The sequence below is a fragment of the Sorex fumeus genome, unplaced genomic scaffold (assembly GCF_029834395.1).
Source record: "Sorex fumeus unplaced genomic scaffold, SorFum_2.1 ptg000033l, whole genome shotgun sequence".
In the NCBI taxonomy this organism is placed as follows: Eukaryota; Metazoa; Chordata; class Mammalia; order Eulipotyphla; family Soricidae; genus Sorex; species Sorex fumeus.
In genome coordinates, this window is record NW_026606090.1 from 21,588,077 (window position 1) to 21,612,517 (window position 24,441).

Genomic DNA, 24,441 nt, shown 5'->3' on the forward strand with positions numbered 1-24,441 from the left:
CGCCAAGCCCACCTGTTACCCTGGATACTGTGTCCAGTCGCCTGAGAACTGCCAGAGCCAGGAATCACCACAAGGTGTGAGTCCCCTCCTGCCAAAACCAACAAAAATCCAAACAAGACCTGACATATCGGGGCCGGAGTGATAGCACAGCGGGTAAGGCGTCTGCCTTGCACACGGCCGACCTGGGTTCAATCCCCGGCATCCCATATGGTCCCTCAGGCACCACCAGGAATAATTCCTGAGTGCAGAGCCAGGAATAACCCCAGAGCATCGTTGGGTGTGACCCAAAAAGCAAAAAAAAAAAAAAAAGACCTGACATACCTCGATCATGTAGGGCTAACAAAACCCGTTCATATAAGCAGGCTCTGTAGAGGTCTCCAGGAATAGGTTTCCCTGCCCAGCAGTCGAGCTCAAGCTTCTCCGGATCAGGGGCGTGGGGGTCGGGCTCCGCTAGAATGTACCGGTAGCCGTCCTTGTTAAATGGGTGCTCCAAGGGGTAACCATGCGGGGGCAGGCGCTGAGCAGAAAACAAAGGGTCACTGTAGAAAGAAACAAAAGAAACAAATCAAGAATTAAAACTCTCTAGTCCAAGGCTTTAATTCTATTTTTTAATCAAAGGCCAGAGCGACAGTATATCAGGTAGAGTGCTTGCCTCGCACGCGGCCACGCCGGGGTGTGATCCCCGATCCCTGGCAGCCCATATGGTCCCCTGAGCACTGTCAGGAGTAATTCTTTGTGGGAAGCTGGCCCTTTAACTGACCAAGGGCCTGCCTACGTGCCTGTGCTAGGTATGGTCATCTTGACCTACGTGACCCCGCAACAGGCAAAGCCAGTGCTATGTATGGTTATCTTGATGTATGGTTATCCTGAGAGAACATCTGTCATGGCTGTCAGTAACAAGAAGTAACTATCTCATGTCTGGTACGTGATACGTATAAACTTTGTAAATCATATGGACATGGCCCTTTGTGTAACGACCTCGTGTCTGGTACAAGATACGCAAAAACTTTATGCGTGATATGTGAAAACAAACCTTCCTAACCATGTATGGGCACGACCTTTTGTGCAGCTGCCTCACTAATGGATATATACCCTGATTGCCCCCAATAAAGTCTGCCCCTTTTTCTCTCTGTTTCTAAACTGCACTCTGTCTCTTGTGTCTTGTGTTCATTCATTCGGTTGGTCCCTCCTTGCATCTACGGATCCTAGGGCCACCTCCGAGGGCCGGAGAGTGGTTTGGCGGGGCCCCCGCAATTCTTCAGTGCAAAGCCATGAGTAACAATCCCTGAGCATCACGGGGCATGACCCAAAACAAACACACACAAACAAAAAACAGCAAAAAAGACGAAAAAAAGGCAAAAAGAACATCCTTGGGGCTGGATCGACAGTACAGGGTTTGTCTTGCACAAAGCCAGGCAGGGTTTGCTCCTCGACCCCTAAGAGCCCCCTGGGCCCTTTCAAAAGGGATTCCTGAGCACGGAGCTGGGGGTAAGCTCTGAGCACAGTCAAGTGTGGCCCAAAACAAAACAAACAAACAAAAAGGCCTCGCTTACATGACTTCACAAATGTTTTTCCTTTATTCAAACGGATCCTTCTGCCCTCTGCAGGCGAAACAGGGAAATGCAAAGGACTGCCTTTATTTGCAAAGCTGGACTGAACTGCTCTTGGTTTACAGGAACATGAAATGAGAAAGCTTAACTGGGGGGGAGGGGTGCGGGGGGGAGGAAAAAATGAACGGGGCAATTCTCATTAAGATATTTATTATTATATATGAGATGATTAGAAACTCAAGAGATAGGAGTACTTACTCTCTGTTGTCAGTGTAAGAAATGATTGATGTTTGGGCTGGAGACAGCACAGCGGGTCAGGTGCTTACTCTGTTAGCACACGAGCCCTCAGCCCTGCAGGGAGTGATCCCTAAGTACCAGTAGGTATGGCCCCCAGACCACCCTCCCCTAAAAGAAAAGGAAAGAGGAAATGTACTGCTTTTATTACCTCCATAACACTGAATAAGGGAACATACATGAAGTCCAGGGAGAAAGTTAAAGACTTAAAAAATTTTTTTTTTAAATTCTGGGCCATACCTGGCAGTGCTTCCTTAGGACTAACTCCTGGCAGTGCTCAGGGCTCACTCCTGCTTCTGTGCTCAGAGCTGACTCCTGACTCTGTGCTCAGGGCTCACTCCTGGCAGTACTCAGGGCTCACTCCTGGCAGTGCTCAGGGCTCACTCGTGGCTCTGTGTTCAGGGCTCACTCCTGACTCTGTGTCTGTGCTCAAGGCTCACTCCTGGTAGTGCTCAGAGCTGACTCCTGACTCTGTGCTCAGGGCTCACTCCTGGCAGTACTCAGGGCTCACTCCTGGCAGTGCTCAGGGCTCACTCGTGGCTCTGTGTTCAGGGCTCACTCCTGACTCTGTGTCTGTGCTCAAGGCTCACTCCTGGTAGTGCTCAGAGCTGACTCCTGACTCTGTGCTCAGGGCTCACTCCTGGCTGTGTCGGTGTTCAAGGGTCACTCCTGGTAGTGCTCAGGGCTCACGCCCGGAGATCCCAGACTAAACTCTGAATGAACTACAGAACTTGTTCTGGTCCCTCTTTTTCTATCTTTTCTTAAGACGCCTTAACAGACTTTACTTCCCAACTGTCTCAGCAGGAGTACTGCATGGTAAAGTAACTCTTCAAAGCACTGCCAAGTTTGGGGCAAGAGCAACAGTACAATAGTAGGGCACTTGTCATGCGTGCTGCCAACTGGGTTCAATCCCTGGCACCACATGTGATCCCCTGAGCCCGACCAGGACTGACTCTGAAGCACAGAACCAGGAGTAAGCCCTGAGCACCGCCGGGTGTGCCCCCCCCCAAAAAAAGTGTCATGAAGTTTGAGAAAAATTAATTAATATGGAATTAATTTGGGGGTTTGGTTGCTCGGGGCTTGCTCCTGTAGTACTGGGGCCTTAAGCCTGTGCCCGCGCCCGTTGAGCAATCTCTCCAGCCTCTGGCCCGGCCTTAGCCTCAGACATCAGAGATACGAAGGGCACAACTGTCTTCCCTATCCTCAGGAAATATGTTCCAAAACCCTGGTTAGATGCCGGAGACTTCAGATTGCACCCAATCTAAGAGACATCACACTTTGTTCTAGTGTACAGATACACACATCTATGCTAGCTTCAATTTACAATTCAGGCACTCTAAGACACTACACTGTAGCACTGTCCTCTCATTGTTCATCGATTTGCTCGAGCGGGCCAGTAATGTCTCCATGGTGAGACCTGTTACTGTGTTTGGCATGTCAAATACGTCACGGATAGCTTGCTAGGCAATGCAAGTAAAACACAACATTTACAGGGGCCAGAGTGGCATTACTGCAGGTACAGCACTTGCCTGGCATGAAACCAGCTGAGTGATTCCTAACACCCTATATGGCCCCCTGTGTGGTCAGGAATAAGCCCTGAGCGCCACCAGTCTGACCCAAAAACAAAAACAAATTATTGAACCCCTTTAAAATGAAAACAAACTTACTGAAAATTCCTCCAAAATTAAAAAAAAAATCACAGAAATCTCTCAAAAAACATGTATTGAAACTGCCCCCAATATACTTATTTTAAAATACAACAAAAGCAAAAAAACCTTTTAAACACCAAAAAATAGGGGCTGGAGCAACAGCACAGCGAGTAGGGCGTTTGCCTTGCACGCGTCCGATCCGGGTTCGATTCCCAGCATCCCACATGGTCTCCCAAGCACCGCCAGGAGTAATTCCTGAGTGCAGAGCCAGGAGTGAACCCTGAGCGTTGCTGGGTGTGACCCAAAAAGCAAAAAAAAGCAAAAAAAAAAAAAAAAAAACCCAAAAAATAAGTTCGACAACTGTGGGTTTCTCAAAAACCAATATATTACTACAATCTTGTATTACATTTACATATTCAGAAAAAAAATGAGGGGAGGTCACACCCGGTGATGCTCAGGGGTTACTCTTGGCTCTGCCCTCAGGAATCACTTCTGGCATGCTCAGGGGACCATATGGGATTGAACTGGGCAGGATCAAACCTGGGTTGACTACGTGCAAGGCAGATGCCCTCCCCACCGTACTAGCACTTCAGCCCACATATTTTAAATGTCAAATCACCAGTGGTGCTCAAGCATAGCTCCAGGAAGAGGTTAGGGAAGATCCTATAGTGCAGGATAAGACCCGATACCAGCATGCAGAGTACGTGCTCCAGTCCTTTGGGGTTCCCGCCAATCTCTCGGACAGTCTACTAAGACCCAAAGAATACCCAAGCAGGGGCCGGAGTGTAAGACAGCAGGTAAACTGCTGACCTCGCACACAGCCGACCTGGCTTCCCCAGCAATCCAGACGGGCCCCTGAGCACAGAGCCAGGAGTCAGCCCTGAGCATCGCCGGGTGTGGCCCCAGAACCAAATCAATCAACATTCACAGCAGGGGGTCTCCGCCTACCTCCGAGCCTTCTTGGTGGTCCCTGTGGTCCCTCCATCCTGCTGCTTGCGCTTCGCTCCTCTTCCTTTCCCACTGCTCCCGGCGGTAATTCCCCCTGAGGAGAGAAGGCACATCACTTCCGGTGCGCTGAGACTGCGGCGGGCGCCTCGTGGAAACTGAAACCCCAGGGGGCTGCCACTCTCAACACGCATTTGTGTGACACCAACAGGAGGAAAGCAGCTGAGTGCCAGGCTGTGTTACGTTTCCGCCTGTCCTCTCTTAATGAGCTGCAAGGACCAGGCGCCTTCCTGAGGATGTGACACAGATGCAGTTCCACACATTCAGATCCCAAACACCCAGCTGAGAACGACTTCGACTGCCGCATTATTTTTGCAACAACTGCGTTATTTTGCAAATCAACACAAACATCCACAGAGAGAGAATATCCTCGCTGCAGTGGATGCTCACACGTGCTTGAGCTGCACCGTGAATCTCAGCAACATAAGGACAGTATCTGCTAAAGCACTCGACTCCCCAACAGGACACGGGTACATCAAACATGGAAAACGACGACAGAAGAAGGAAAAAGGTGTTTCTCTCCAGTGCCCAAGGCAGAGAAGGGGACTCTGCCAGGCCGTGCAGTGCTGGGCGTGCATCAGCAGCCATCCTCCCAACCGCAAAAACTTACACATTTCCTATAAAAACAATTTAGCAGGGGCTGGAGCGATAGCACAGCAGGTAGGGCGTTTGCCTTGCACGCAGCCAACATGGTCGACATAGGTTCGATTCCCAGCATCCCACATGTCCCCCGAGCACCGCCAGGGGTGATTCCTGGGTGCATGAGCTAGGATCAACCCCTGAGCATCGCCAGGTGTGATCCAAAAAGCAAAAAAAAAAAAAAAAGCCAACAATTTAGCAGGGCTACATTTAGTACAAGTAGGGCACTGGCTGCACACAGTGACCCAAACCCTGGTACCTCATCAACACTTCCAAGCCCTGCCGGAACACAGAGCACAAAGCACAAGTCCTCAGCACTGCCAGGTGTGTGTGTGGGGGAAAAAAACCCCAAAAATTTAGCTGTGAAATGAAGCCACGAGGAATACGACTACCTTGTACATGTCTGAAGCAGTTACTCTAAAATTTTTGTTTATTTTCAATTCCTCTCAGTGAGTTCATTTTTGCCCCCAATCCAGAAAAATGTCCTTAAACTGCAGGAAAACACCTTTATATTAAACAACTGCAGAGGGTACTAAATCTTAGTTTGGGACAAGCTTGGAAATGACCAGCAGTTTTGCTGCAATAAAAAAGAATCAAGACACCAAGGGCAGGTCATATTCTGCACACGCAGGACCAGACTTAAGCAATTGCCTTTCATGATCATAGCAGGCATTATTCACAAAATGCTGCAGTGAGTATCGCTCAATTTTTACGTTAGTAAACAAAAGTAATAATAATTTTAAATTCATCAGCATTTCAATTCCTTCAAGAAAAGTTTTAGGTCTTAAGCAAAACAAAAAAGGTAAAGGTGACTGCTGGCCAGGCCGGGCAGGATATGACAACATACAAGCTCTTAGTTACTACGTCCAACGGGAGCTCTCATTTCCAACTACAGCTACTGCCACCATTTCCACAATGCTTTCGACCTGAAGTTTAGTTTCAGCTACTACCACAAGTCAGCAAAAAGCACTTTCCAAGCCACAAAATACTTAAGTCTGAGGGGCAGAAAGAAGACAAAGGAGAAATTCACCTCCCAGAGAGGCTCCACCTGCAGGAACAGAAGTGGCACCACAAGTTTGTCAGAGTTTAACAGGTACAGGCGGGGTGGGGGTGGGGGAATGGCGTAACAAGAGAAAAACTTCACTTGCTCTTTCCAAACTACCTTAGGACACCCCTGACAGTGGAAGTGACTGTTACTTATGGCACTGCCACGCGGAAAGGCACGGTAATAAAGCCAGGTGTCAGAGAAGAGCTGGCGACCTCGCATCTCGCCAACCCTCCCGAGGTCGCTGCCCGTCACGAAGGGGAGGAATTCCTGCCCGATGGCTCCTGAGGGGGAACATGCCACGCCACGTCATCAAGACGGACATGCTTTCATGCAAATAAAGTCAGACTTTAGAGGCACGAAAGGTCAAACGATGGGCATAGAAAGTATGCTAAATGTTACAGCTGAAGGAAGGAATGAGCGTGAAGAGCAGGACCATCGAAGAAGGGGCAGCAGCGGGGGGCCTAGTTAGTACAAACAGTGAATCTGACCTCCAAACTGTACTTGGTTCATGTTATCGCTTTCACTTGGGAGACCAATCGTGGTGGCAGTGGAAACAGCTCTCCACCACCATCTGTCAACTCCCTGGCTAGCCCCTGAAACTGAGCTTGGGACTTAAAGCCAGTTGTTAAACAGCCAGTTAAAAGTCAACTCCAAAGAACACCCATTCTGGCTAGGCACACTTGGATACAACAGTTCACAAACTTCTCATCCACGAGACACGTGGACACTTACCATTTAGATTTCCACCGGTAGACATGGCGCTGCTCTGCTTTTGGTTATCATAAGCAGGACCGATGTTACTAAGATCCTGGAGGAAAAAAATATCCAAGTAAGGAGGGAGGCTAGGCTGAGGCAGATGTGAGTGGAGTGGCGGAGGGAGAAAAGGCAAACCAAGCCCCCTACAGTGAGCTCCTTGAGAATGCAGGCCCAATGCTTCTCAATTGGTAAGACAAGAACCTGAATCTCTTTGTGTTACTTTCAATTTTCAGTGATGTGAATCAAGTATTTTATGGCACTGCTAAAAAATTCTGCATTCTGGGGCTGGAGTAATAGCACAGTGGGTAGGGACTTTGCCTTGCCTGTGGCCAACCTGGGTTCAATTCCCAGCATCCCATATGGTCCCCCGAGCACCGCCAGGGGTAATTCCTGAGTGCATGAGCCGGGAGTAACCCCTGAGCATCGCCGGGTGTGACCCAAAAAGAAAAAAAAATTCTGCATTCTGCTACTGAACACACAGTGGAAACTGTCTTCCCTCCATTTATGCACAGTAAGGCAATATGGATCTTCACAACAGTTACTTGTGATCCCCCTGGCCCTCTGCTGGTCTACATGGCATAGCATTATTCCAGCTGGATATTTTCACTAGTGAAAACAACAAATACTCCCACACAACTATTTGTGTTTTGGAGCAAGGGTGCACACGTGCAAGGCAGGTGCTCTCTCTGAGCTACATCCCTGGCCAACAATCAAGTTTTTGTTTTGGGCAACACCAGCTAGTCCTTAGGGCTTAGTCCTGGCTCTGCGCTCAGGGGTCACTCCCGGCTGAAGGACCGTGTGTGGTGCAGGTGAGGGGAATCAAACCGAGTGGGGCGCATGTAGCATCTTACCTCTGTACTCTCTCTGGCCCTTAAACAACAAAAATAAAATTCAAGAGCAAAATTTTAGGCAAAAGGAAAGCACAGAGGAGGTGGGGCGGCACGGCTTCTGTGGTGCTGGGACTGAGCCAGGAGCTCCTGCAGGCGACGCTTTTGTTGGGTGCTGGGGAGTTACCTCCCAGCCACCTGAAACAGCACGCTTAAGCTCACATGCAGGAACAGAAGTTAAGAAGGTGACGATGCTATGAAGACATGGGGACGGGCACACAGCAGAGGGCCGCAGTATGCTGAGGAGGCCCACACACAAGCACACCCTGTTTCCAAGACGTCAGAACCAAGGGGAGCACATGGCACATGAACGCACCTGATCCAAGAGTCCAAATTTCGGATAATCTTCCTCTGGGTCCTTACTGCCAGGGTCAGGGTGCTCCTTGACCAAGAATACATCTCTCTCTTTACTCTGAAAAAGGAAAAACGTTATAGAATTACCTGATGATCGACCACCAATGCCAGAAATCAACCCCAAGATGCCATCTCTAGAAAAAGTATTTTCTTGGCAAAAAGCATTGAAGCAGAATAATTTGGGACCAAAAAAAAAAAAAAAGAAAGAAAGAGCGACAGCACAGCGGGTAGGGCGTTTGCCTTGTATGCAGCTGACCCAGGTTCGATCCCCGGCATCCCATATGGTCCCCCGAGCACCGCTAGGAGTAATTCCTGAGTCTACATAGAGCCAGGAGTAACCCTGAACATCGCTGGGTGTGACCCAAAAAGAAAAAAAAAGGGAAGGGCCAAAGATAGTACAGCAGGACAGCGGGGAGGGCGCTTGTCTTGCACACAGAACTTGAACCATATGGGGTCCACCCCCTGGCACCCCATATGATACCACAAGCCCTGCCAGGAATGATCCTGGAGTCCAGAGCCAGGAGTAACCCTGAGTACAGCTGAGTGTGGTCCAAGCCCCTTTCGTTCATAATCTTAACTTAATCCTCCACTTCAGTACACAAGAATGTAATAATTTACTTACAAGATTCTTCAGATGCTCCTTATTTTGTTTTGTTTTTGCTTTTTGGGTCACACCCATTGAAGCTCAGAGATTACTCCTGGCCCTGCACTCAGGAATTACTCCTGGCAGTGCTTGGGGGACCATATGGGATGCTGGGAATAGAACCCGGGTCGGCCGCGTGCAAGGTAAGCGCCCTACCCACTGTGCTATCACTCCAGCCCCAAGATGCCTCTTTGAAAATAAACTGGGGCTGAAGAAACAGTACGGAGGGAAAGGAGCTTGCCTGGCATCCCGTATGTCCTGGAGCAGAGCCTGTTCTCCCTTCCGGGCCCTTCACTGCCCTACTGGCGGGACTACACACAGGCTTGGCTGTGCTGCGGGGCTTGCACAGCTGAGACTGGTGTTCACAGAGGCCTGAACTCTGTGGGTGGGGACTACTGAGGTGCTCTGGGGCTATTGCTGGCTCTGTGCTCAAGGATCATTCCTGACAGGGCTCAGGAGAAAAAGTACGGTGCCAGGTACCAAACTTAGCAAAGAAAGTGACTAAGATCTGTTCAGCTCTAAACGTATAAAACAAACATTTTCATTTCTTTATTCTGATTTTGGGGGCCACACTCCACAGTGCTCAGGGGTCTCTGCTGACTCTGTACTCTAAGAATTACTCTTGGGACTTGAGTGATAGCACAGCAGGTGGAGCATTCACCTTGCAAGAGGCCTGACCCAGGTTTGATTCCCAGCATCCCATATGGACCCTGAGCACGGCCAGGAGTAATTCCTGAGTGCAGAGCCAGGAGAAACACCTGAGCATTGTTGGGTGTGACCACCCCTCAAAAAAAAAAAAAAAAGAATTCCTCCTGGCAGTGCTTGGGGGACCATATGGAATACCAGGGATTGAACCCGGGTTGGCCCTGTGCAAGGCAAATGCCCAGCTCGCTGTGCTTTGCTCAGGCCCCGAAAAGAATCTTTTTTTTAGAACAAAATTTTCAGAAAAAATAAGCTGTTTCCAATTTCAGTATAGAATTATATCAAGGAGCAGTGGACAAGGGTTTCAAAGTCCAGCAAAAACTATACCACTGATGATAGCCTCTTAAACAATGCTCCAGCGCCCAGAGCAAGAGCACAGACAGGCGGGTGTTTACCTCGCATACAGCTGACCAGGGAACCAAGGGCAGCCCATATGGTCTCCCCTGAGAACTCAAGAGTATGGCTCAAAAAGCCAAAAAAAAAAAAAAAAAAAAAAAAGGCCCAGGGAAATGGCTCTCCGTGGGAGGGCACATACTTTACCTGTCTGAGGCCTGCCATGGGCTTGACCTACTGAATCCAAAAAAGGAGACACATAGGGGGTATTGTGCCGCCAGCAGGTCAATCTGTACCTGTGAGGCGAGTGCATCAGCAGTCTCATGGCGCCTTCAGACTTTCAGATACTGTGAAATTGCTGCTGTGCCTTTGGCCAGACCCCAAAAACTTGGGGCAAAGTTAACCAAGAAAGTAAACGGCCAAAAGTTAGGTATGTGGGAAACACACCCACAAACCACCTCCGGCTCAGCTATATAATTGGAGGTACGGCCTCTCTGGTTCCTGATTGAACTGCATTAATGGCCATGATCCCAGAGACTCAGAAACGAATCTCGGAGCCCAGCGGCTTTAGGTAGAAATGCGTCCGGTCCCTGCAGTAGGCTACCGGTGCTGGGCCAACCCAGGTGGGAATAGGTTTCGTGCCTTGGCCTGTTCTGGGCTGCCATCCTTCAGAGGCCACTGGGATAGTTACATTTGGGCCCCCAGTGACGAGACACACAGGGCCTCACGGGATGGGGGTGGAGCCGGGCTTGTCCTCCCCACCCCAACGAGACCCCAAGTCATCGCCCATGAACGGCCTCTCTGGCTCCTGATCAAGCTGCTTAACGGCCATGATCCCAGAGACTCAGAAACAAATCTCAAAACCCAGTGGCTTTTGGCAGAAATGCGTCCGGACCCCACAGTACATTACTGTCGCCTGGCAACCCCAGGGAGAAAAGGGTATTGTCCCTCCGCCTGCTCCCTCTTGGCGGCTTAGTGGCCGTCATCCTCCAGAGGCCATTGGACAGTCAGGCTTGGGCCCACAGTGACGAAACTTGTTGGGCCTCACGGGATGGGCGGGAGCCAGGCCTGTCCTCCCCACCCCAACGAGACCCCAAGTCATCGCCCACAAATGGCCTCTCTGGCTCCTGATCAAGCTGCTTAACAGCCTTGATCCCAGAGACTTAGAAACAAATCTCGAAACCCAGCAGCTTTTGGCAGAAATGTGTCCGGACCCCGCAGTAGGTTACTGTTGCCGGGCCACCCCAGGGGGGAAAGGGTGCTATCCCTCTACCTGTTTCCTTCTGGCGGCTCGGTGGCCGTCATCCTCCAGAGGCCACTGGACAGTCAGGCTTGGACCCACAGTGACAAAACTTGTTGGGCCTCACGGGATGGGGTGGAGCTGGGCATGTCCTCCCCACCCCAATGAGACCTCAAGTCATCGCCCACGAACGGCCTCTCTGGCTCCTCATCAAGCTGCTCAACGGCCATGATCCCAGAGTCTCAGGAGCAGATCTCGAAACCCAGTGGCTTTTGGCAGAAATCCCTCCAGATTTAAGTGTTAAAATTTCAGAATTTCAAAATCCCGCGGCCATTACTGCAGCCATGCGATATCATATGTTATTCATAACCAGCAATAGAAAACAAATTGTCTACTGTTGCCTTTTCAGCAGATCTGAGTGTTGGAGTAAAATCCCAAATAATAATGGTGGGTCTGGTGTCAAAATATTGAATGTAATCAAAGTAGAGAGAGAGTAATGCGGAAATCATCTGCCCCACAGGTAGGGGGAGGGTGTGGGATGGGGGGATACTGGGGTTGTTAGGGGTGGAAAATGGGCACTGGTGAAGATACGGGTGTTTCATTGTATGACCGAGACTTAGACCCAAAAGCTTTGTAACTGCTCTCACAGTGATTCAATAAATAAAATTATAAAAAATGGAAAAAAAAAGTAAGGCGGAGTTTAGGTACAATTCAATCAGCTAATCAGTGGCTGAACAAATAGCAGTACTCCTACAAAAAAAAAAAAAAGGAGACACATGTTGGGGACTCAACCGGAGTCATAACACAGAGGGGAGGGTGCACTGGTTCCACACCCGGCACTTATGGTCCCCCAGCAAAGCCAGGTATGGCCACAAAACAAAACAAACAGAAAGAGATACAATGTGCATCTCACTTTGAGAGAAAGGGTTGAAGGTTGATATTTACATGCAGCTGTGCTACAAACTCTCAGATTTTAAACTAAGTTGTCCTTGGGGCTGGAGCAATAGCACAGCCGGTAGGGCATTTGCCTTGCAGAGGGCGACCCAGCTTGGATTCCCGGCACCCCATATGGTCCCCTGACCGCCGCCAGGAGTAATTCCTGATTGCATGAGCCAGGAGTAACCTCTGTGCACTGCTGAGTGTGACCCCAAAAGCAAAAAAACAAAACAAAAAAAACACTAAGTTGTTCCTAATTGCTTAATTAATTCAGTGCTTACAAACTCACTTTCTAATCATCAAATCTAATCCCTACTTGTCTACTTACCATTGTTTTAACAATGTTATTTGGCCATGTCATTTTTCCAGGTCGCTGTCTGGTTGTCATGAACTCCCAGTACTTATCGATAAATGGTATGATGTCCTAATTTGTAAAACAAAAAAATCAGACTGTTATTTCTACTTTCAAAGCTACATTCACAAAAAATGACATTTTCCCAGAATCAAGAGTAAAACTCCGGATAGTCTTAAGTCACTGTATAAATATTCCTTTCTTCCCCCTTTTGGGTCACAACCAAAGGAGTTCAGGCACAACTTCTGGCAGAGCTTGGAGGATCACACCAAGGTCAGCCAAGTGCAGGCAAACAGTTCACCTGCTGTATTGTATCTCTGGCCCAATGCAGTTCTCTTAAAACACGCTACTTGGGGCTGGAGAAATAGTACTCCTGGTGGGCCCCTAGAGCCCACCAGGAGTGATCCTTGAGTGCAGAGCCAGGAGTAAGTCCTGAGCATCACTGGGTGTGGCCCCAAAACAAAAACAAATACCACCACCAAAAAAGAGAGAGAGAAAAATATCAGTGTAAAGGAGGAGAAGATGGGAGGATAAGCATTGTTCAGTGCAACTTTTTTAAGATTTAAATCAAAGCAGGTGGATATAAATATGCTAAATTAAGTGGGTAAAATGTTGGCCTTGCACATGACTGAACTGAGTTTGATCCCTAGCACTACCTATGGGCCCCATGAGCACCACTGGGTGATGTTGAAACAAACACCCCCTTCTTCATCACGTTCTCCTCAAAAATAACACATATACGACTGCATGCTTTTAAAAGACTACAAATAAGCCAACTGGCATATTATAATGTGTATTCCACAGGAAGTTAGTGCAGCATGAGTGTGATCACTGGAGCTGGATAGTACAGCAGCCCTGCACGCGGCTGACCCAGGTTCGATCCCCAGTACTCCATATGGTCCCTGAGCATCACCAGGAGTGTGAGCACAGAGCCAGAAATAAGCCCTGAGCATCACCAGTTATGGTCCAAAAACAAAACAAAAAACTGACCACTGAATCAGTAGTCATATTTATAAAAATCAGAATGAAATCACTTCCTGCCCTTTTTAGGGGGAGCTGGGGGCTACTCCCAGCAGAGTACTCAGGGTTCACTCCTACAGGCACTAAGGAGACCATGCGACACTGGGGATCAACCCCAAGGGTCCAGCAAGCAAAGCTTGTGCTCCTGTCCTTGGTGGTAACTCCCCAGCCTGAAAGTACATACTGTTACAGACACATTTCCAAGTCCTACCTGATTCTTTGGCAAGATCATAAGTCCATTAATCCCACCCCTACCTTATCTTTGGAGAACATGGTTTTTGGATGCTCATCCTGCGTTCGAGACTGCCATGTCAGGTTGGCCAAAGCACTAAGGCACATTTCCTTCAAGTCTACGAAAAATATAAAGGATGACAGAGTCACCTATAGCATTCTACTCCGACGACCAAAGAATACCAAACCAAGTCACCCACAAACCAGCAACCAGAGCAACAAAGAGCTAAATCACCATTTGGTCTGAAATAGAGAAGGGCAATTATTCAACACTAACCCCCGACCTAACTTCTATCAACTGCCGAGCAGAGGTCTCCTGATTCAGCGGAGCCCATGTTGTGCCCTGCCTCCCATCCCTGGGGTGCTGACCAGAGGACAAACACTGTGTAACCTTCCACAATTTGTTCTTACTTGCTTGCTTGCGCAGAAAATAGGTATTCCCACTATGATGGCACACGTTGCAATGAAAACTGTAGTTGGTCATGAACGGCAGGCAGGACCTGTAGGTAGTCGAATGGACAAATGAGGGAACTCCTGAACACGCAATTCCCCGTAAGAAGTCATCTTCACTCTCCCTTGTGAAAAGTTGGCTGAAAAGTTATTTAAAGGGGCTGGAGCAATAGCACAGCGGGGAGGGCATTTGCCTTGCATGCAGCCAACCCAGGTTCGATTCCCAGCATCCCATATGGTCCCCTGAGCACTGCCAGGAGTAATTCCTGAGCGCATGAGCCAGGAATAACCCCGGTGCATTGCCAGGTGTGACCAAAAAAAAAAAAAGTTACTTAAAAACCTAAAATTTTTAATTTACTTTTTCCAGAGGCCACACCCAGTGGTAAGCTCAGGGCTTACTCATGCTCTGGGCTCAAGGGTCCCTCCTGCTAGAAACTGGGAAACCATATGTGGTACAGAAGACCAAACGGGGCTGGTCCCACACGCGAAAGGCAAGTAAGTGCCTGGTCCCTTGAACCTCCTAAGGGGATTGCACCGCTTGGTGCTGGGGGGCAGTGAGTAGTGCCAGGAACTGAACTCAGGGTCTCAAACGTGCCAGGCACATCTCCATGGTGGACTATCCCTCTGTCTTGTTAATATACTGACTATGTTTGTGTATCTGGAGGTCACACCCTGCAGTGCTCAGGGTGAGGTAACTCAGGGGCTATTTCCAAATTTCCAACGCAGACCTTAGAGGTTGTTCCTGGGGTTGCTCAGGAGGACAATGGGGTGCCAGGGACTGAATCCATACCCTGCATGTGAAGCATGCCCTCCAGCCCACTGAGCTATACTCTTTCCAGTCTGTAAGGCACTCTTAAAACTTAAAGCATTGGGCGGTGGCCTAGAGAGATAGCGCATAAGACAGGGAGTCTGCCTTGCACACAGCTGACCTGGGTTCGATTGCCAGCATCCCATATTGTCCCCAGAGTAGTAGCAGGAGTAACTCCTGAGTGCAGGATCAGGAGTAACTCCTGAGCATCACCAGGTGTGGCCCCCAAACAAATAAGTAGGGGGTGGGGGGACAAGGACTGGGAAAAAATACCAGAGTGCATAAGGATCCTGCCTTACAAGTACTTCACCAGGTTTAACTCCTGACATCCCATATGGTTCCCCGAGCACAGAGTCAGGAGTAAGCCTTGAGCACCGACAAGTGTATCCCCCAAACAAACAACAACAAAAAAACTTTAAAAGGGGGCTTGAGAGATAGTATAGCAGGTATCAGAAGTTTGTCTTGCCCAGTTTCAATCCGCAACACCACATATGGTTCCCTGAGCACTGTAAGCAGTGATTCCTGGGTGCAGAGCCAAGAGTAAACCTTGAATACATCCAGTGTGCCCCCTTCCCATCCCCCCACCCCCGGAATCCCCACCAAAAAAAACCCCACAAGACAAAAAAAAATTTTTAAAAGGAGGCCCAGTGGCTGGAGAGATATACAGCGGGTAGGACTCCTGCCTTGCACATGGTCAATCCGGGTTCAATTCTCCAGAACCCCATATGGTCCCCCAATCCCTGTCAGGAGTAATTCCTGAGTGCAGATTCAGGAGTTAAGCCCTGAGCACTGCCAGGTGTGACAACAAAACAAAACAGGAGAGCCAGAGAGGTAGCAAAGGGTAGCCCATGCCTTGCAGGGGCTGATTCTAGCTGGGTCCCCGAGCACAGCCAAGTGAGCGATGCCTGACCCGCTGCGTGGCCACAAGGCAAACCAAAACAATAACCACAAAGTTAACAACAGACCAAGACCAGAGTTGGAGCGATAGCACAGCAGGTAAGGCATTTGCCTTGCACGTGGCAGACCCAGGTTTGATTCCCAGCATCCCTTATGCCCCCCCAAGCACCGCCAGGAGTAATTCCTGAGTGCAAAGCCAGGAGGAAACCCTGTGCATCACCCAGTGTGACCCAAAAAGCAAAAAACAAACAAACAAAAAAACCCCAACAGACCAAGACCAAAAAGACTCCCTGTTATAAATACCTGAAATTTTGTCACAAAAATTAGTTAAGACCCTGTGGATTACCAGTGGATAATTTAGCACCTGGAAGGTTGTTCCTGGATCTTTTGGGGGAAATAGTTCAGTATGAATTCTACTTTAGTTGAGAGGGAAGACAAAGTAGCTCCTTTACATAATGGCTTTTAATTGTATTAAGTATCTATTGTAGGTGTTAATAACATTGTAAAAAAGCCCCGTGAAAAAGGGGACAGGTGTATAAAGACATTTCTTAAAATTGTAACTAAGGGGCCAGAGAGAATAGTACAGCAGGCAGGTCACGTGCCTATACATGGCTGACCCAGGTCCCATCCCCATATGGTCCCCAGAGTAAGCCTGAGCACAAGCTCATATGCACTCCCACCCCCATCCCTCAGTAACCAGGACCAGGAGAAGCCCAACAGCTCAAAGAGTAGAGAACATAATCCGCATGCAGGAGTCTTGGGCTCAATCCCCAAATAGAGCCAAGAGGAACTCCTGAGCATCACTGGGGGCACATGTGCCAATTCCCCTCACCCCACAAAATTAAAAACGAAGAGACCTGGGATTGGAGAGTAAGCTGGTAGGGAACTCGGCTCGCACCACAAAGCAGACAGGTCGTTCCTCTGCCCCAACCCTCCAGCCAGGAGTGATCCCTGAGCGCAGAGCCAAGAGCAATCCTCGAGCACCACCGAGTGTGGCCCCAAAGCAAACAAAAAAAAACCAACACACAGCTCTGGAGTTAGAGTACCTGCCTCACAAGCTCGATTCCCCGGGCCACCACTCATCGCTCACTGCACAGAGGTGTGCAAAGTCTGCAGCTGAAGGGTGTGGCCTGAGACTGACCGGTCACTATCCAGCACCCAAACCAAACCCAAGCAAGCCTTACAAAAAACGACGCGAAAATACTCACGTGGTATCTATGCCAAAGGTTTCCGCCGTGAACCACTTTGTACATATCCCACACTGGAGCTCTACCTCTCCCAACTGCCGACTGTTCTCCTCATCCACAGAGCCTGCCTGAGTATCCATGGCCTCTGTCGCATCCCCGGAACCTTCCTGCAGCCACAGAGCAAAGGGAACAAAGTCAGCTGACAAGACTCTATAGTTTCAGCCTCTGGAGGACGATGAAAGTTCCATTTGCCTTCAGAACAATCCCAAACTAATCCATACCAGGGTATCCTTTCCATTAGCGGATTCTGTCTCCAAACCACCACTCACATCAACCATATTCGCGTCCCTGGAAGAGAATGAAAGCATCCATTAGTTTTTCAGGCACACCCACCTGAAAATGCCTCTTCCCAGGGATGATGGTCAAAAAAAAAAAAAAAAAAAAGCTCAGAGCAGCTGATCTCCTTCCTCCTACCGCTCTTTCCAGGAAAGTCTCTTCTCCGACAGGAAGCCCAGGCTTGGGAGGGACAGGACCACCAACAACACCCATGCCGGCTCCTGCAGACCAGGACTACACGGGATGGGCCCGATCTAAGGGAGGTTTGCAGAGATGCAGAACCGTGCCTGCTACTCCTTTGGGCAGGAGAGCCAGTGCAGCGGGAGGGCGTTTCCCCTGCACGCAAGGGTTGTGCATATCCCATCGGGTCTCCTGGAGCACCGCCAGGAGTGATTCCTGAGCTCGGAGGCAGGAGTGAGCCCTGGGCACCACCGGCTTCCAAACCAAACCAAACCTGCAAACCAGAACCCAAGTTACTTCCTCCAGCTTGTGCACACAAAGCATCTCTTCTCCGGGCTACAGTGAGGGCCACCAGGACACCGCAGACCCCTGCGGGCGGGGCATCACCCCTGCTCCCCAGAGAGGAAAGGGGTCCTGTCTGCAAAGGGCTGGGCCCGGAGGGGTGGCAGGACTACACGGGAATGGGACTGATCTAAGGGAGGTTTGCAGAGATGCAGAACCGTGCCTGCTACTCCTTTGGGCAGGAGAGCCAGTGCAGCGGGGAGGGCGTTTCCCTTGCACGCAAGGGGTTGTGCATCCCATAGGGTCTCCTGGAGCACCGCCAGGAGTGATTCCTGAGCTCGGAGGCAGGAGTGAGCCCTGAGCACCACCGGCTCCCAAACCAAACCAAACCTGCAAACCAGAACCCAAGTTACTTTCTCCAGCTTGTGCACACAAAGCATCTCTTCTCCGGGCTACAGTGAGGGTCACCAGGCCACGGCAGCCCCCTGCGGGGCGGGGCGGGGCATCACCCCTGCTCCCCAGAGCGGAAAGGGGTCCTGTCTGCAAAGGGCTGGGCCCGGAGGGGTGGCCGGAGGGAGAGACCACCGCGCCCCAGCCCCCCTCACCCCGTCCCGCCGCATCCCGCCCCAGCCCGCCTCACCCGCTCTCCGCGGCCTCCCCGGACCCCGCCTCCGCCGCCGGCGCCGCGGAGGGTCCCTCTCCGGCCGGAGCGGCCGCCACCACGGGCTTCGCGTCCCCTTCTTCCGCCGAGGCTGCATTCGGAGCCGCGGCCGCCGGGCCGGGGGCTGCACCGACCCCGGGACCGAGGCCGGTTCCCGCCGCCGCCATTGCTGCCGCCTCCCACACGTCTCGTGAGAACCCTGTTCTCGCGCGACTTGACGGCGGGCCGTGTCGGAGGGCACCGGGCCGCCCGCCGGGTGCAGAGGCGCTCGCGGCCCCTTTAAAGGGCTGCCCGAGGGGGCGGGAGTGATAGCAGGGTGGGGAGGGCGTTTGCCTTGCATGCGGTCAACCCGGGTTTGATTCCCAGCATCCCATCTGGTCCCCTGAGGACCGCCGGGAGTAATTCCTGAGTGCATGAGCCAGGAGTAACCCCTGTGCATCGCCAGGTGTGACCCAAACAGCAGAATTAAATAAATAAGGCCTGGCCGAGGGCTCGCGGTCCCTTTAAGGGGGCGGAGCCTGCGCATCCCGCCCGGCGTGGGAGGGGCCGGCGGAGCCTTGGCAGGTGACCTGAGGGTGGGCACGGGACTCTGCGGGCTCACGCTGCACGGAGCCGGGCTCCGGGGGCTCCGAGTGAAAGCCCCCCCCATTGGGAGAAGCGTCCGAGCGCCGGCTCCTTGCAGAGCAGCTGGTGCAGGCCCCGCCCCCGTGCCTCGAGTGCAGAGGCAGGGGCAAGCCCTGGCACCGCCCGTGTGGCCGAGCATCTGGACCTCACCCGGGGGGGCCCCGACGGGTAGAGGCGAGGGGGGGCAGGGCGGGCAGGGGAGTGGGTGCAGGCAGGCGGGAGAGGCAAGCACAAGAGGCCAGTGCCGTGAGAGGCGGCGAGCGGGAGCCCCAGAGTAGGAGAGGTGCCGGCGTGAGGACTTAGCACTAGAGAGCACGTGGGATGGGACGGGGCGGGGAGGGCGTTGTCCTTGCCAACCGCCGACCCGGTTCCATCCTCCTCGGCATCCCGTACGGTACCGGTGATTCTGGAGTGCAAAGGCAGGAGCAACCCTTGGGAACCTGATCATTCCCAGGTGTGACCCCCCCCACCCCCCAACAAAGAAAAGAATTAGAAAGTTTGCGGGCAAGAGAGATAGGACAGAAATTAACGCGCATTGACATTGCACACAGTCAACCCAAGTTGGATACGACTTGGCACCACCAGGGCGGAAAAAGCAAGGTTTGGGGGGAGGGCTGGGGGGGGGGGGAAGGGCAGAGTGACCCTGCTGCCTAGGTAGGGTATTTGCCTTGCATGTGGATGTCCCAGGCATTCCATACAGTCTCCAAGCACCCCTCCCCACAAAATAAAGGAATTTAGGAGGTGGAGAGCTTAGGACAGTCGTAGCAGGCAGGTTCTATCCCCATGCCCCATATGGGTTCTCCCAACAGGCCAAAAAGAAGTAATCACTGACGAAATCAGGGGGAGGCCCTGAGCACTGCCAGATGTGGCCCCAAACAAAAATAAAACTGACAGAGAAAGAAATTTAGCATTTGCTTGCTCAGAGAATGGAACGTGTAAGAATGACTTATTTGAACTTAGTCCTATACTAAGTTCCTCCCCCTTCGTGGAGTTTCTTTCCTTTTCTCTACAATAAATCTTTCTATTGGGAGTAGAGACGGAGGACAGCAGGTAGGGCACCTTTAAAGCAGGTATTCTTTAAAGGAATAAAGAATAAATTCCTTTATTTTGCACACAGCCCACCTGGGTTTGATTCTTAGCTTGGATCAGCAGCATCCCGTATGGTTCCCTGAGCACTGCCAGGAGTAACCCCTGACCATTGTTGAGTGTGGCCCCAAAATGAAAAACAACAAAAACCCCAAAATCACAAAGTTTTTCTATTAAAAAAAAAAGCCACAGAGGCAGGGTGGGATGGGGGTTGGGGGGTGGGAGGGATACTGGGACCCGTGGTGGTGGAAAATGGGCACTGGTGGAGGGATGGGTACTTGATCATTGTATAATTGAAACCCAAGCACAAAAATTTGTAAGTCTGCAACTGTACGTCATGGTGTTTCACTAATAAAAATTTAAAAAAAAATGGTTTACCTGAAAATCAGTGATTGTTGGTAGATGAAATCACTGAAGTAGAATAATTCAGAACCTCAGTCCCCAAACTCAGCACAACCCGCCCCCACCTCCCAGGTTCTCAGGAGATCAGTGCTAAGATCGGAATTTCTAGTAAACTGCCTAATGATATGTCTTTCCCACCTTAGAAAAGGAAAGTGCAGCTCTCTATCCAGGATCTACTCTTACCAAGCTGTATCTGTTGTCTCAGGGCAACAACCAGAAGGACACCTGTGCAATTTCCCAGCCGGTTTCACAGTTCCTCATAGTCAACAGAACAGGAACAGCAGGCTGAGGCTCTCCAGGGGGGGCTCTGCCCTGCGAGGGGCTGAGCTTGGGCCATACACTGCAGGCATACCTAACTGAGTTACTAGCTGATTGGCTATTTTTTTTTAAACTGTTGGTACAAGGGGTTGGAGAGATGGTATAGTGAGTAGGGCATTTGCTTTGCACGCAGACAACTTGGGTTCAATCCCTGGTACCCCATATGGTCCCCAGAGCACTGCCAGGAGTGATCCCTGAGTGCGGAGCTAGAAGTCCTGAGCACCTCCAGGTGGGACCCAAAACAAAATAAAAAGATTGTTGGTGACAAGTGCCAAAATTAGGTTGAAACCCCAATTAATCAGTATACTAAACAGCTCAAAAGAATCTTCCCCCAGGTATTAGTTGTAGTGGTGCTTTTAACAAAAGACCACTAAATCTTTTGCTAGTCAGTACTCTGGGAGATTGAATTAAGTCCTTCCAAGGTCAGAGTGTGTGAGCTTGATGAGCAACTCGCCTCATAATGTGGGGTCAAGAGATGTAGTACAGGGGCTCAGGCAATTGCCTTGCATGCGGCCAAGCCTGGTTTGATCCCTGGCACAGTGCTGTACCACACAGGAAGTGGGTCAGGGTAGAGGGGAACTCTATGATTCTTCATGTTTCTTCCATAATCAAGTATGTTTTGGGGGCTGGAGCAATAGTACAGCAGGTAGGGTATACCCACGTGGCCGACCTGGGTTCAATCCCTGGCATCCCACACAGTCATTTACTCCCACAGGAATAATTCCTGAGTGCAGGGCTGGGAGTAAGCCCTGAGCATCTCTGGGTATGACCCAAAAAAGGCCAGAAAGAAAAAAAAAATGATGTACTTGTTTTGGCCATACCCAGGGCTCTTCAGGAGTCCTTACTGGCTCTGTGCTCGCAAGTGATGCTTGGGCACTGCTGATGGGAACAAATGGGGGCCAAGGATGAAATGGGGATAAGTCACGACACACAAGCAAAGCCCTAAACCTGGATGGTTGCTCAGGCCCTTGGTTTTATAGGAGTCACAATCTCCCAAGGCTAGGCCTGACGGGGGTGCGAGCACAGGTGATATCAGGGATCAGACTCAGGGTCCCACACAGCAAGGCCTGTGCTCACCCCAGCGCCAGTGATCCATTTAACTTGTGGGTTTGGTGGCTGCGGGATATTGGCCAACATTAGGCAGTGCTTGAGGGTGGAGCTTGTGGGGCCAGTCGAACCCGGGCCTCTAGCACACAGGCCAATACTTAACCCACTGAACTTATGCTGGCCCTCCAGTAATTCATTTTAGCGAAAAGTCAGGAATGATTTAACTGGAGAGGTGCAGTTAGAATTCACAGTCTAAGGGAATGAGAAGTGAAGAGATGGCAGTAGAAATAATACAGACAAAGCTTTCCATTTCCCCCCTGAAACTTTGGGACTGGAGCGATAGCACAGTGGGTAAGGCGTTTGCCTTGCATGCAGCCAACATAGCCAATCCAGGTTTGATTCCCAGCATCCCATATGGTCCTCCGAGCACCGCCAGGAGTAATTCCTGAGTGCATGAGCCAGGAGTAACCCCTGAGCATCGCCGGGTGTGACCCAAAAGGCAAAAAAAAAAACAACAAAAAAAAAAACCCCTGAGTCATGATAATATGTCTGTTTGAAACGTAATGAGTCAAACTGCTTCAGCGTGTGAAGAGCCGCACACATGTGGTCTGCAGGAGCGGAGAAGCAGATGCTACGTGGAAGGAGGATGAAGAGTTGAGGACTTAGCTAATAAAACAGTTTTATTCACTTGTCAGAGGCTGAAACATAGAAGTTAATGTTTGATGGAACGACGTTCTAGAGAAAGTGGCTCGGATCAGAGCCATAGCACAGCGGGAGGGTGTTGGCCCGGGTTCCATCCCCAGCATCCCATATGGTCCCCTAAGCACAGAACCAGGAGTAACCCCTGAGCATCACCAGGTGTAACTGAAACACACACACACACACACACACACACACACACACAACACATACTACAGCAAAAAAACACCAGTCTTGCATAATAAATACATGGGCAGAGGCCAAGAATATGGCTCAGTAGTGAGACTCAAGCTCAGACCCCCTCCCTCTAGCCCCCACCACCCAAATAAGGAACTAAAATGAAATAGGTGAAGGTTAGAGCCAACTAAATGGGCTGGAGACACGCCTGGCATGCAGAAGGCTCAGGGTCAGCCCTAGGCACCCTATGCTCCTCTGAGCACTGATCCAGGTGCAACCCTGAGCACTGAGCCAGGAGTAGCTCCTGAGTTATCACTGGGTATGGCCCCCAAACAGGGAGCAAGTGTAGTGGCGATGTCACCTGGCAGAGTTGGAAATGTTCGACTTGATTGATGGCCAGGAGGGAATGCAATCATCTCCCAAGGCTGAAGGGAAGGAGGAAGATGATATGAAGGTGTGTGTGCAGTTAGGAGGGGTGAGGGGTCGGGGTGGGGGCGGGTGGTGAGGTGGTAGGCAGGAACAAGGGAACATAGTGAACATAGCGGGGGCTCGCCGTCAGGGGGCGCTATTGATGCTCAGGGGTTACTCTGGGTGGGGCTTGGAGACCATATGGGGTGTGGCCACGTGAAAGGCTGTACTATGGCTCCGACCCTGAGTTCCCCTTTGAAAGAGAATTCTCTGCCCCCTCCCCACATCAGTGAGTGCCAGCGGGAGAGGCAGGGGGCAGCCCACCCAATTTCCTAATTTCTTGGATTAGGAAGCAAAGGACCCACCAGAGTGGAATTCCTTCGCAAGGAAAGGTTATTTAGGGTCACAGACAGCACGTGGGGGTGGAGGTTTGACTCGGGGGCCCACCGCGGCCACGCTCAGGGGTTACTCTTGGCCCTGGACTCTGGGACCATATGGGAGGCCAAGGATCAAACACAGGCCAGCCACGGGCCAGGCAAGCTCCCTACCTGCTGTGCTATCGCTCCAGCCCCCAGAGCAGGTTCTAAGAAGCTCTCTGTCCCCAGCAGAGACTCAAGCAGCTGACCCGAGAATGGCCTGGGTCCAGCTGAGGGTTCAAATAGCCCCAGCACTTCTCATATTCTCAGATACTGCACTCAAAATGCCCACAGCTGTTCTCCCGGAACCATAGACTTAGAAAGCCTGCCTGTTGCTCTTCCCACCTTTGATGGCACACGGCAAGCACCACAACCAGGGTACAGAAACAGCAGCCCCCAAGCAGAAGGGAAAATCAAAAAGCAGAGATGGTTTCAGGGCTCACGCGCATTTAGATGGCCAGGCTCTGACCTGCCGGCACAGGGGCCCCTTAGCACTGCCAGGTGTGCCCCAAAAATGCAAAGAGGGGCTGGAGAGATAGCACAGCGGGTAAGGCGTTTGCCTTGCACGCGGCAGACCTGGGTTCGATTCCCAGCATCCCATATGGTCCCCTGAGCACCGCCAGAAGTAACTCCTGAGTGCAGAGCCAGGAGTAGCCCCTGTGCATCGCCAGGTGTGACCCAAAAAGCAAAAAAAAAAAGGGATGGAGTGATAGCACAGCGGGTAGGGCGGTTGCCTTGCACGCAGCCAACATGACCGACACAGGTTCGATTCCCAGCATCTCATATGGTCCCCCGAGCACCGCCAGGAGCAATTCCTGAGTGCA

At 51.0% G+C, this 24,441-nt stretch overlaps 1 protein-coding gene across 2 annotated transcripts in view; it reads right to left on the minus strand.

Annotated features, from left to right (window-relative positions):
• ASH2L (ASH2 like, histone lysine methyltransferase complex subunit) overlaps positions 1–18,617 on the minus strand; it is a 29,794-nt gene extending 11,177 nt beyond the window's left edge. Inside the window, exons 1-11 of one of the 2 annotated variants that reach the window (XM_056116723.1) lie at positions 18,420–18,617; positions 17,263–17,329; positions 17,003–17,148; positions 14,051–14,139; positions 13,664–13,758; positions 12,365–12,460; positions 8,145–8,240; positions 6,918–6,993; positions 6,168–6,185; positions 4,442–4,535; positions 322–539 (exon numbers count right to left, since the gene is read on the minus strand). In XM_056116723.1, coding sequence (XP_055972698.1) covers positions 322–539; positions 4,442–4,535; positions 6,168–6,185; positions 6,918–6,993; positions 8,145–8,240; positions 12,365–12,460; positions 13,664–13,758; positions 14,051–14,139; positions 17,003–17,148; positions 17,263–17,329; positions 18,420–18,607 — 1,183 coding nt within the window. In that variant the 5' untranslated portion in view covers positions 18,608–18,617. The remainder of the gene's footprint in view (positions 1–321; positions 540–4,441; positions 4,536–6,167; positions 6,186–6,917; positions 6,994–8,144; positions 8,241–12,364; positions 12,461–13,663; positions 13,759–14,050; positions 14,140–17,002; positions 17,149–17,262; positions 17,330–18,419) is intronic. The other variant, XM_056116724.1, reaches the window with a different exon arrangement.
• Positions 18,618–24,441: the final 5,824 nt, after the last annotated feature.